Source organism: Myotis yumanensis, unplaced genomic scaffold, assembly GCF_028538775.1.
Source record: "Myotis yumanensis isolate MYYU_CA2020_CCGP unplaced genomic scaffold, mMyoYum1.0.hap1 SCAF_4, whole genome shotgun sequence".
Classification (NCBI taxonomy): domain Eukaryota; kingdom Metazoa; phylum Chordata; class Mammalia; order Chiroptera; family Vespertilionidae; genus Myotis; species Myotis yumanensis.
The window spans coordinates 42,507,573-42,521,157 of NW_027223755.1; the positions used below are offsets into that span (position 1 = coordinate 42,507,573).

Here is a 13,585-nt window from a genome sequence, read left to right on the forward strand (position 1 = left end):
GAAATAAGGTAACTACTAGAACTATAAATATAATGGCAATCTATCAAAAATTTCAATACCTTACAGTCAAAATAAGTTTTCTTATGATGCAAAAAAATTTTAAAGAGCTTTTAGTGTAATTAATTTCTTCCCTTTGAACATTTAGGGTCAATATCTATTAATTTTGTTTTAATTTTATTTAACATCTATTAATTTTGGTGATAGTCACTAAAAGCAAGTAAGTTTTAATAGTTATTTCTTGAAAATAGTTAGCTCCCACTCTCCAAAAAATCTTACAAAAATGAATACATCAATAGGACAAATTTTCTATTTGTACACAAATTTTCTAAAATGCATAATCAACAATTTTCCAAAACCTGACTTACCTGAAATATATCATGATAAAGAAAAGACTTTCAATCATTTAGCATTTTTCCTTTACTCAAGGGAAAAACAAACCCCTAAATACATACTTTATTTCTTTTCTGGTAAAGTGGTATAAATTCATAATCTTGAGAATCACTATCATTTCTGTTTAACACATAGTTTCTTAGAAAACTAGTATTTTAGTATGTTATTAAATATTAACTTTGGTGATCACTAAAATTATAACATATTAACTTAAATTCATTTCCTCTGTCAGTACTGTAAAAGTATAGAACCCATTTTATTTAAGTTTAATGCCCTCCAAAAATTGAGATTACAAAGTGATTCAATAATAATAAAAATGCACATGTGATCACATTCGTAAGTGGTTTTCTGGAAAATTATTAAATATGGAATGAAAATCAAGCATTTTTAGAACAAAGCTAAATGTTTACCATGTGAACAACTGTATAATGTAAATATTTATGAGCTAAGCAGGTACTGGTGAAGTTACAATAATGAATGTATGACACCTGCCTGCTAAAGAAGACAGTAGAAGAGAGAGTGGTCCCTTGCTTCCTCTTATAGACAGTAAATGTGTTACCTGTTGTTATATGGAGCCCTTGTCCTTGATTAAGCTTTTTTGTTTACCTCTTACAAAATTTATATACTCATATACCTCCTTACTCTTCAATTCAAAAGATGCTTTTCCTAGCATGTCATTTTAGATCCTGTAAAATGTGGCTAATAACTGCACTAATTTGAGAGATTGTCATCAAATGGAAAGACTGAATGGAAAATAATATACAGTAGTCCCCCTGTATCCAGTTTCAGTTACCTGTGAACAACAGAAGACTGAAATATTATATGGAAAATTCCCAGAAATAAACAATTCATAAGTTTAAGTTGCATGCTGTTCTGAGTTGTATGATGAAATCTCTCACTGTCCTGTCTTGCCTTTGAATCATGCCTCCTGAGTCATGCCTTTGTCCAGCATTAGCCACACTACCTGCCCATAGTCACTCAGTACCTGTCTAGGTTATCAGGCTGACTGTCGAATGTCACACTGTGTTCAAGTGACCTTTATCACTTAATAATGGCCCCAAAGCACAAGAGTAGTGACACTGGCAATTTGAATATACCAAAGAAAAAGTATGTTTGTACAGGAAAAAATTCAGTTCTATCTGCACTTTCAGGCACCCACTCACAGTCTTGGAAGTATTTCCTGTGGGTAAGGGGCATCTACTGTATTAATTTGCTAAGGAATCATTTGGTTATTCAACTATTTTATTGAGTACCTATTAATGTCAAGCACAATTCTATAAACTTGAGATACAACAAGAGGCAATATGATTGTGGATCACATTCTAGAACAAAAAGCATCAGTCAATGACCACGTAAATAAATAGCTGACCAATTTTCGGTGAGTGGTGAGTGCTTATGAAGACCATAAGACCAGGATATGATAGAGACTGAAAGGCTAGACAGCCAGGACTGTCAGGCACTACTTTAGATCCCCTGGTCCTGGAGTATTCCCCGAGGAAGGCACATTTGTGTTTTCAAGAAGAGAAGGGCATTTAACATGTTACCCTAATGAACTCAGAAAGTGAGATGGCGATAGGGGTTACAGGCAGCTGAGGAAACCCACCCATGTGCTGCTGGTACTGACCTTCAGTTTTAACTATTTCAAATGAACTTTTTTCTACTTTTCAGTTTAAGAGTTCCATTTTAATCCTCATTCTGAACATTTCCTTAAAAATATATTTTATTAGACTTCCTTGAATAGAATGCTACAATGAATCCATTTAAAAGAAAAAAAATTAGCTCTATAAAATAAACATGTCTCTCAATCCCAAAGTTCTTGTCCTTTCAAGGAGAAGAATTAGAAATGCTGTGTTCTTACAGATCATGTAGTCCCTGATCCTGGCCCCTGGCCACGCTGATGCCTCTGCACACTGTATATGCACAGTAAAAGCACATTCTCTAGCCAGGGCACCCAAGGCCTTCTCAACTGCTCATGCTGTGCAGAAACAGAAGTGAGGGAGGTAAGAAAAACACTCATTTAGCTGCATCAAATAAACCAGTAGTGCTTATAAAAAACAAACAAAAAAACAAAAAAAACCCTGACAACTCCTGCAGGGAACTGCAGTGGTTAACGGCATCAGCTTAGAAAGGTAACTAGAAAGTAGAAAATGTGATAGAAAAATGTAATTGCTACAGAGGGTAGATTTTATTAAAAGAAACGAAACAAAAACTTTTTCATAAGAGTTTTTTAAGAGCCTAAAAATTACAAGCTGCAAAGTACACTCAAAAATAAAAATGCCAGAAGCAATAGTTCATATTGCTTCAGAAGGAAGACACACGAGGATTACTTAAACACATAGTACATGAGACTACTTCAGTTGAACTTTATTTTTTATACCATTTAACTCTCCTGTCTAATAAAATGACATTTTATCTGTGGTTTGGGCCAAGAGAGAAACACACATTATAGAGAACTAAAGATTCGAATCAGGGAAAAGAAATAAATTAACATTCTAGAGTCTAAATTAATAATAATTAATATCTGTTAATTTCACTAAATACTTATAAAATATGACAAAATTGTTCTTCATTAAAAAAAACAAAACACTTTCAGACTTGTATGCATGCATATAAGCACAACCAACAGACGCAAGACACTGGGGGCACAGGGGAGAGGGGGGACGAGGGCAAATGCTGGGGGATAGGGGAGGCCGGGGGGAGGTCAGTGGGGGGGAAAAAAAGGAGACATATGTACTACTATTTGTAATACCTTAAACAATAAAATTAAATTTTAAAAAACCTTCACAAAAATTAACTATTTCAATTTCCCAAGTCCTTTAAATCCTCCAAATGAAAATGAAAATAGGATCAATTATTCAAATAAATACAAGTTAGTCACTTGTGAACCGAAGTACAAATAGCCCCTGGGTACTATAATCTAGTTAATGAGACAAGAAATGAGCACACAGAAAAGACTGAAGTTTGAGCATTAAATTAGATTTTTCTTTTATTCCCCCAAACCACTAAGTACTACATAATTAATAGCTTAATAATATTAATAATGGCAACAGTAACAGTTGTGTTTGTATAGGGATTACTATACACCCTTGGAGGGCTTTTGCCTAAATGTATTTCATCTTCACAACAATCCCACGATATGATGACGTAGACAACTTACTAATTCTTTTTTACAGATGAGAAAACAGAGGCACTAAGATATTAAATATCTTGCTCTAGGCCAAATGGCTTATAAGTAGTAGAGCAAAAATTCAGACCAGACAGTCTGGCTATATAGTCTGTGTCCTTAACCCCTAAACTAAATTGCTAAAATTTCTGAGAATAGAAAGGCCTCATGGCTTCATGAACGCTTGAAGAAAAAGAACGGAGCCCTCATTCTACACACTTTACATCCAGAATACGATGCTTGGCATTTCTTTATCTTCATGTGTTGTTCAAAATTCACTGATGAAAAAGTGGTATCCACCTAAGTGTTTTTGCAGATATTAACTCATTTAATCCTTACAATTTCAAGCACTGAGGTGAGAACAATGAAGCGCAGAGAGGTAATCTGCCCAAAGTCAAAATCTTAGTAGATGGTATAGTTGAGACGTGAAATCAGGTAGTCTATGCTCTTAAATATTAGACTATCTGCCTCTCCTAAAAATAAAAATGTAGGAACTGTCCATATGCTTCTTCCTGAATGAGGGATGCTCAGAATAAACTTTAATATTGATATTGACAGACTTCATATAATTTAGGGATTTTGAACAGCATACTAACCTATAAGAGTAGAAATTGCATCCACCCTATTCAACACTATATTTGCAGCCCCTAGCAAAATGCCTGACATATAACAGATAATCAATGAATATTTCCCAAATAAAACTGACCTCAGATTTGTAGAATATTTTGACATGTAATTTAGTATATAAGGTGATTAATCCAAATAATTTAGTGGACAAAAAATGTCGCTACCTTAAAAATGACCAATGTTGGCCCAGCCAACGTGGCTCAGTGGTTGAGCATCAACCTATGAATCAGGAGGTCAAGGTTTGATTCCTGGTCAGGGCACATGCACAGGTTTCAGATTCAATCCGCAGTGTGGGGCATGCAGGAGACAGCCGATCAATGATTCTCTCTCATCATTGATGTTTCTATCTCTCTCTCCCTCTCCCTTCCTCTCTGAAATCAATTTTAAAAAGTATTTTTTAAAAATGATCAATTTTGTTTTTTAAAGTTTTAAAATCTCTCAATATTTTAATAAAGATAAAATCCTCTAAAACTGAGATGTTATACTGTATAAAGCAAAATAGCAAGATTATTTAAAATAAATGTAACTTACCTTTGAGCCATCTAAACTGATTATCCTATAGACATTTCTTGTGCTGTCATAGAAATAAGACACAGTAACTGCGTGCTTGCTGGTGGGTACCCAGTTCTTCTTTGTGTTTGGGTCAATCTGGAAGACATGAGCGCGAGTGCTGAAGATGGGTTGTTCCCTGTGGGGGAGAAAATAAAATGACACTCTGAAACCATCCAATTTTATTCCACTGGACAACAGAACATGAAAACTATGAGGATGACCCCACTTAACCAAAAACTCCCCACATCCTGAAAACAAGAGAAGCTTTCAAATTTGAATATTCTAAGTATTCAATCAGAAGCTTCTTTAAAACAATGACAGTCAATCCTCATTATTGAAGATTCTGTACTTGCAAATTTGCCTACTCAACAAAATGTATTTGTAACCCCAAAAGCAATGCCTGAGGTCCTTTCTTGGTCTTCTGCAGTGGAAAAATGTGCATCTTTGGAAAAGCATGTTTCTATCTGACGCTGATCAAGGCAATACTCAGCCCTGCTGTTTCAGCTCTCATACCATAATCAAGTGTCCTTTTTGTGTGATCTATTTAGCACCGGGTATTCTGCATTTTTGTGCTTTCTGTTGGTGCATTCCCTGTTTAAAATGGCCCCCCAAGCATAGTGCTGAAGTGCTATCTGTTCCTGGGGCAAGAGGCTGTGATGTGCCCTATGGAGTAAACATATGTTAGATAAGCTTTCTCAGGCATAAGTTACAGTGCTAATGGCCTTGAGTTCAATGCTAATGAATCAAAAATATATATTAAATAAAGTATCTTTAAACAGAAACACATAAAACAAACTTGTGTATTGATGGGTTGATGAAAATGTTATGACAGAGGCTCACAGGGACCCTATATTGCCCCTAGGAGCAATGGGTCAAAATTCACAACTTGAGTGTTTGTGGAGCCTTTGTAAGAACATAACTACAGTGGGGCCTTGACTTACGAGTTTAATTCGTTCCGTGACGGAGCTCGTAACTCAAATTACTCATATGTCAAATCAAAAGTGAACAAGTGAGACACGTGATACTGGGCTGATGTTGTGGCGTTCACTGTGGCGTTCACTAGTGGTGGGGTATCTGAAGCTGGCTCGTAACTCGAATTTTAGCTCGCAACTCAAAGCAAAAAATCGGCTGAGAGACGGCTCGTATCTCAAAAAACTCGTTAGTCTGGACATTCGTAAGTCAAGGCCCCACTGTATTGTGAATAATGAGAACTGACTATGCCTTGTTAAAATATACATCTTCTACCTGACCCTCACTAGGTTAAAGGTTGTTACCCATTTAAAACTATATTATTCTGGTAATAGGTAAATAACTTGCTGAGAAAGTTTACATCAGTATAATGTCTATATTGAAAAGTATATGGATCAGATCCTCATCAGATCCTCATCACATCCTCATCAGATCCTCATCAGCTCCTCATCAGCTCCTAACCAGAACTCCGACCAGAACTTTGGCTGGAGATCCTGGCTAGAGGTCCTGACTAGGCTGCTGATCAACTGAAGGCTGTCTTCATGTCATTCCTTCTTCGTCGACTCTGTCCACACCTTTGGGGACCCTTGGACCCGCTGGGATTGGACCCCAGCAGTTAAAGTGGCCTGAAAGGACTAAGGCAGTGGTCGGCAAACTCATTAGTCAACAGAGCCAAATATCAACAGTATAACGACTGGGAGACCAAGATGGCGGCGTAGGTAAACACCGGAGACCGCTGCTGCAAACAACCATTTCAAAAATACAACTAAAAGACTGAACGGACATCACCCAGAACCACAGGAAGGCTGGCTGAAGAGAGACTCTACAACTAGAAGGAAAGAGAACAGCAAATCGAGGCTCAGAGGCGGCGCAGTGTGGAAAATACAAAGGTACCGAGGTGCGCGCGCAAAGCGGGCTGGTGGCTGAGGGCGCGGTTGTCGTTTTCTGTTGGGAGTGAGTCTCAGACTCTGGGCTCCAGATCCGGGCGAGTCTCTAGGGACCCAGACTCAAACGGGAGAAGCGGGATTATCCGGCATCAGTTGGAACCTGAGGGCAGCTTTCTCTCCGAAGTTTGCAGCGGCTGCCGGGGTTCTGAGAAGCAGAGCCTCTGGGAACGGGACTGAGAGTGGCCATAACTGCTCCCTCCGCCCGCCCTGTTGATCCCGCCCCGCCCAAACCCTGCGCACAGCCATTTGCCGATCGCCTCAGGCAAAGGCTGGATTAGCGCCTCCCCAGAAGGCAGACATTTTCCATACAGCTGATTCCTATAGCCAGTCGGCCTGGTGGTCAAACCCCTCTAGTGTTAACTACAACAATTAAGGCTTGGCTAGAACAAGACTGCGCACAGAGACCACAAGGGGGTGCACCAAAAAAGCATAAAAGATGCGGAGACAAAAAAACATGACAGAAATGGAGGATATGGAGCTAAGAATCGCAATTTTGAGGGCTTGCCATAAATTTGTGCAGAACCTCACGAAAACTAATGAGACCCTCGATGCTACGATAAAGAAATTAGAAAGTAAGCATACACAGACTGAAATAAAGAATATTATACCCAATAGCAGACCAGAGGAGCACAATAATCAAACAAAAGATTCGACAAAAAACACCCAATTGGAAAAGCAAAATGAAAAAAGAATCCGAAAGTGTGAAGATAGTGTAAGGAGCCTCTGGGACAGCTTTAAGCGGTCTAATATCAGAATTATTGGAGTGCCAGAAGATGAGAGACAGCAAGATATTGAAAACCTATTTCAAGAAATAATGGCAGAAAACTTCCCCCATCTGGAGAAAGAAATGGACTTACAGGTCCAAGAAGCGCAGAGAACCCCAAACAAAAGGAATCCAAAGAGGACCACACCAAGACACATCATCATTAAAATGCCAAGAGCAAAAGACAAAGAGAAAATCTTAAAAGCAGCAAGAGAAAGAGGCTCAATTACCTACAAGGGAATACCCATACGACTGTCAGCTGATTTCTCAACAGAAACTTTGCAGGCCAGAAGGGAATGGCAAGAAATATTCAAAGTGCTGAATACCAAGAACCTACAACCAAGATTACTTTATCCAGCAAAGCTATCATTCAGAATTGAAGGTCAGATAAAGAGCTTCACAGATAAGGAAAAGCTAAAGGAGTTCATCACCGCCAAACCAGTATTATATGAAATGCTGAAAGGTATCCTTTAAGAAGAGGAAGAAGAAGAAAAAGGTAAAGATACAAATTATGAACAACAAACATGCATCTATCAACAAATGAATCTAAGAATCAAGTGAATAAATAACCTGATGTACAGAATGAACTGGTGATTATAATAGAATCAGGAACATAGAAAGGGAATAGAATGACTATTCTTGGGGGGAAAAGGGGTGTGGGAGATGCGGGAAGTGACTGGACAAAAATCATGCACCTATGGATGAACACAGTGGGTGGGGAGTGAGGGTGGAGGGTGGGGTGGGAGCTGGAAGGAAGGGAGTTATGGGGGGAAAAAAGAGGAACAAATGTAATAATCTGAACAATAAAGATTTAATTAAAAAAAAAAAAAGTAAAAAAAAAAAAAAAAAAAAAGAAAAGTATATGAAAAACTAAGTGGCTCACCACAACAGTATCTTTTAATTAGATCAAGTAGTGCCTTAAAGATGTACAAGAGATTTTAAAAATTATAACTTCAAGAACCAAAACTATTAAAACATTAAAATATTTAAAAATATATTCAAAATATGATGATTACAGATTTTTTACAGTCTGAGATTGTCTGTATATAATAGAAGCATTATAATGCAAAATTTTTCAAGTTTGGAATAAAATTTCTTTTGAAAACAGCAGCTATGAGACATTTCTTTGTCCCCTCCCTCCCCCACCCCACCCCCAAAAATAACACAACACCTTTCTTTCCTAAAGCAGATTAAGGTCCTAAAGAGAAGTTTAACTGGTATTTTTTAATAGTTAAAGTTAAAAGTTTTAATTTTAAAGAAAGGAGAGTATGGAAAAAAGAAATTAGAAGACAAGCAGGACAAATATGGGTCCTTGACAAAACGGCTCTTCAGATAAATAAAGGGCAGTGTGTCACGTGTCCCCTACAATCTCCTTCTGTCCTTGGAGAGCAGGTGTGAAAGGAGGGACTTCCCTGTAGGTCACCTGGCTCTTCCCAGTTTTGTTTCTGGAAACCTCTATAACAACTTTTCTTATTTAGACTATCTCTTTTGAAAGGAAGTGATATATTTTATGCCACTCCCTAAAAAGTGACAGAAAGTCATCATTTCTGGCTTAACTGCCATCATATATGGATTTCTTCAATAAATAAACTTTAACAATCTTGCACTGTGACAGAATAAAGAATTCTTCTGAATTGGGAGGTCTTATTCATTCCCTTTCCCCATCCTTAACTTTCAGTAAGGCTGTGCTACACTTGAGTTATCTTCCCAAAGCACTGCAGCCTCTAGTTTTCATTTTTTGCCTTTTAATTAAAGTCCCCAGTATAAATGTACTTGGTTGGACTGAGTGTGACTAATTCCAATTCACATAATCTACTCACACAAAACTGTCTGTATTAAGGTATGTAAGGAAGAGAATGGAACACTCTAGTTTTTACCGACTTGATTTAAAAAAATTATTTTTTATTTAACCGGGGTAAATTTCTAAATAGTGCATGCTAGTAATTATAGAAATGTGCTGTTTTCAAAAGAAATTTTACTCCAAACTTGAAAAAAAGTATATTTTCTAAAAAACTAAAGTAGTTGTTAACACAATGATATTGCTTTTGCACTCAACAAATTTTTATTCAATGCAAATGCAATGTTTTGAGTTCAATGAAAAAAATTCCCACATCACATTAATTCACTCAATTTAATTAATCTGCACTATTAATCCACACAGTTTAATTCTCTTCTAAATAAAAATCTTTAGAGTAAACTACTATTTTACAAGCAAATGACATTTGATATCAATGAAATATATTGCTTTCTTCAATTCTCTCTGAATGGCTGATTTCTTAAAGAAAGTTATAGTACAAGATTTCTGTAGCCAAAAGCCTACCAAGTTTAAATGATAAAAACTAAAAATAATAATAATAATTTGACAGGGGACAGAATTCCTATAAGTAATGAGGATGTTACTGTATCACTTAGGGCATATTAATAAATGATGCAAACTTTCATTGACTATCTAGTACATGCAAAAAACTGAGAGATGGTCCCCACCCTTAAAAAATTCAATTTGGTGAGGGAAGATAGATATGTTTAGAAATAAAATGCTCTTTCCCATGATATTCTCTTAAAGTGACTCAGGGCTACCATGGAGAAATTGATGCCTAGGTAGTGTTTGAAACAGTATGGCACAGTGGTAAGAAGGCTCAGCACATTGGCCTGTGTAGCAAAAACTGTAGTGATTATGAGTGACTTTGAGAAATAAGGCTAAATATAAAGAGAAGCCAGCTCACAAGGGTCCTGGCTGGAGGCTACTGAAAGATGTAAATACAGAACAGCTTTGCCTTTTAGAAAGATAAATTTGGCATCACTGAAGAGGGTGAGTTGGGAAGAAAGAACATCAGAGAAAAGCAGGCTAGTCAAAACCATACAAAAAACAGGAGGTAGGAGTGGGATGAAGACATGAGGAAGGATTCAAGGTAAATTTAGAAAGTAGAATCAATAAGGTTAAGTAACAGATTAGACATGGGCAATGGTTCTCAAGTAGGGGTGATTTGTTCCTCAAGGGACATTTCAAAACATCTGGAGACATTTTTGGTTGGCCCAACTGAGGGAGATTATTATTAGTGCCTAAGGGGGAGAAGCCAGGGCTGGTTGCTAAACATCTACAATGCACAGGACAGCCCCACACAACAAAAAAGTATCCAGCCAAAAATGCCAATAGTGCCAGGGCTGAGAAATCCTAACACAGGAGATGAAGGAAGGATCTGAGACTCTCTCTCTCCTGGGTTTCTGGCTTGGGTGACTGAAAAGAAGACAATGTCACTGGCCAGGATGGGAAACAAAGTAAAGCCTGGGACTGGCAGGACAGCAGGGAGAGGATGAGCTCAGTTTTTACTAAGTTCAGGGCCCTTGCATGTAAAACTGTCAGCACAGGAACTTAAAAATATTAGGCTGGGGCTCAGCAGAGAAAACCAAGCTGGAGTGAAAAGTGTGGGGAATCATCAAGAGATCTTATCATGGCCTTGGCCAGCTGGCTCAGTTGGTTAGAGCGCACGGTATAAAAGTGTTCTATTACTCATACAGAGGAATAAAGGGAAAGTAGGAGAGAAGCACAAATCCAAACATGCCTAACTGCAGGCCTGGAAGTGCTGAAGATACATTCACCTCCTGGTGAAAACACCTCCCCTTCCTGAGCCGTAAGCACACAGGAAGTAAGAGAAAAAACATTTTATCTTCAGCTTGGTTTTTAGACTTTGACGTGGCAAGAGAGGGTGGACAATACCTGTTGAGGCCAAAAGGACACGAGCAAGGATAAGACAAGGAGTGGACAGACACTAATGACCATGTAACTTCAGACGGAATGCCTGAGGAATGTGAGGGCACAGCAAGTCTTCAGACAAGCTGAAGCTCAAGCACTAAAGTTTCTTCAAAAGAATTGTGCTGTGCAAATTAATAATATAAATTGTAGTTCCACTGATTATCGGGGAACCAGTTTAACTGCCCCCTGCCCAGCCCTCCAATGCAAAGATTGTGACTGCATGTTACTATGTATTCCTACTACCATGTTATATGATTAACAGCTGTTTGCTTATACATTTAGCTTTTTTTAAACACATGCTTACTTTAAGAAAGCAAAGATTATTCTAATGGCTACCCAACACATAGTTGTACTGCAAGAACTCCATCTAGTGATGAACCAAAAACATAACAGGCATATGTTTTTTAAAACTCCCGTATATAGAAAGACGAAATTGTGATGTTGCTATAACAGAGGTATACAGACATAAAATGTGACACTACCAACTGCAAAATGTCTTTTCTGGAAGTATTTTTTAAAATTGTATGATCCGAACTCCTTCATCTTTTATTTGGTTAGATGCACATTCAAATGAAAGACTTAGAAAATAATTGTCTGCATCACAACTGAGCATAAAAAATATTTTCAGTGAAAAAAAGTAAAGGGATTAAGAAGTAAAAATTGTCTGTTATAAAACAGTCACAGGGATGTAAAGTACAGCATAAGGAATATAATCAATAATATTGTAATAACTGTATGGTGTTAGGTGGGTACAAGCCTCACACAGGGGACCACTTCATAAATATCTGAGCACTATGCTGCACACCTGAACTAATGTAATATTGAATGTCAACTGTAATTTAAAAATTTAAATAAAGAAATACTTTCATGACATCAAGTTGTTAATTGGCATATCTGAAGAAAATATCAAATAAATTAAAATTTTGCATTTGGAATTTAAGATTATCTATAATAATAAAAGCATAATATGCTAATTAGACCAGACAGCTGAATGACCTTCCAGACAACCTTCCGGGTGAAGCCGAGGCTGCGAGGGCCAAGGCAAGCTGCTGCAGCTGTGAGGGCTTAGCCCCTTGCATGAATTTCGTGCATCGGGCCTCTAGTTAAATTATAAAACTATACTTAAACATAAGAATACTGTTTATATTCCTTATATACTATCCCTTATTTTAAAAGTAATTTTTACTCATCACAGTTCTTTCATTAGGTCAAAGAAATTCCAATACTTATTTACCTTGGGCACTTTAATAAGTAGCTACATTTAAAAGATCAGGTATATGCAGAAATTCATTGTAAAGAGCAAGCAAATTCACTCAATATATACATTTAAACAACATCTTCAATGCTGAAGAACCTGGCTTGCTATTTATTAAATAACTGCCAAGTGACATTACCTCTGTCCCTCCTCCCCATTTAAAACCCTATCCATTCCAGATAAAATACTGGGTGTTTTAAAATATATCAACACCCATGTCTGGTAACTCAGTTACATTTAAAATTAGTATTGTAGCCCTGGCCGGGTGGCTCAGTTGATTGGAGCATAGTCTCATTCAGCAAAAGATTTCTGGTTCGATCCCCAGTCAAGGCACATATCTAGGTTTTGGGTTTGATCCTCAGCCGGTGTGCATACGGGAAGCAACCAACTGATATTTCTCACATCGATATTTCTCTCTCTCTCTTTCTCTCTCTCACTTTCTCTCTCAAATCAATGGGGGGAAATAAAATTAGTATTGTATTTTCAATTCTATTAGCCTTTACATATTCTCTTCCCAAACAATTTCCACTAAATAAAGTTAAATTCCAAAAACTGACAATATACACTTGGGAAATCTAAGGAAAATAGTTTTTGTTAATGAGAATTCTTATTAATATATGTAACACTTTTCTAAAAATCTAAAATAAGTAATTTTCTAGTAGACATTCAATTCCTAAAATTTTTTAAATGAATTAAATGTTACAAGATTATTTAAGTTCTAATACCAATAATACTTCAAGGAACAATAATATTCTTAGGTACCATTTTTTCCTTTATACCTACTACAAGCTAACCAAGTAGAAACTCAATCCATATAGTATCTGAACACATATATAGTCTTAAACAAATAAACCCAGGACCGATGAGAAAGACCTGAAGGTACTTGGGCAAAATGTTAACATTTGCTACATTTCCATAGTGGTTGCATGGATATTATATTATTCCCTGTGTTATCCTGAATACTTTTAAATGCTCAAAACAACAAAACATCACACCATTTCTCTAAAATTCTTGTTGACAGTGTGAAATTTGAACAATCAGCCACATTTTATTCTATGTGTATGTAGATCATTTATTTTAACTGCTGTGCCAAAGTCCATACAATGATTAGAACTGCACTATCCAATATGATATCTACTAGCCACATGACCACTGGACATTTGCAGTA

The 13,585-nt window shown here is 37.0% G+C and overlaps 1 protein-coding gene across 1 annotated transcript in view; it reads right to left on the minus strand.

Annotated features, from left to right (window-relative positions):
- HOMER1 (homer scaffold protein 1) overlaps positions 1–13,585 on the minus strand; it is a 90,761-nt gene that overhangs the window by 50,425 nt on the left and 26,751 nt on the right. Inside the window, exon 2 of the mRNA XM_070412242.1 lies at positions 4,712–4,868. Coding sequence (XP_070268343.1) covers positions 4,712–4,868 — 157 coding nt within the window. The remainder of the gene's footprint in view (positions 1–4,711; positions 4,869–13,585) is intronic.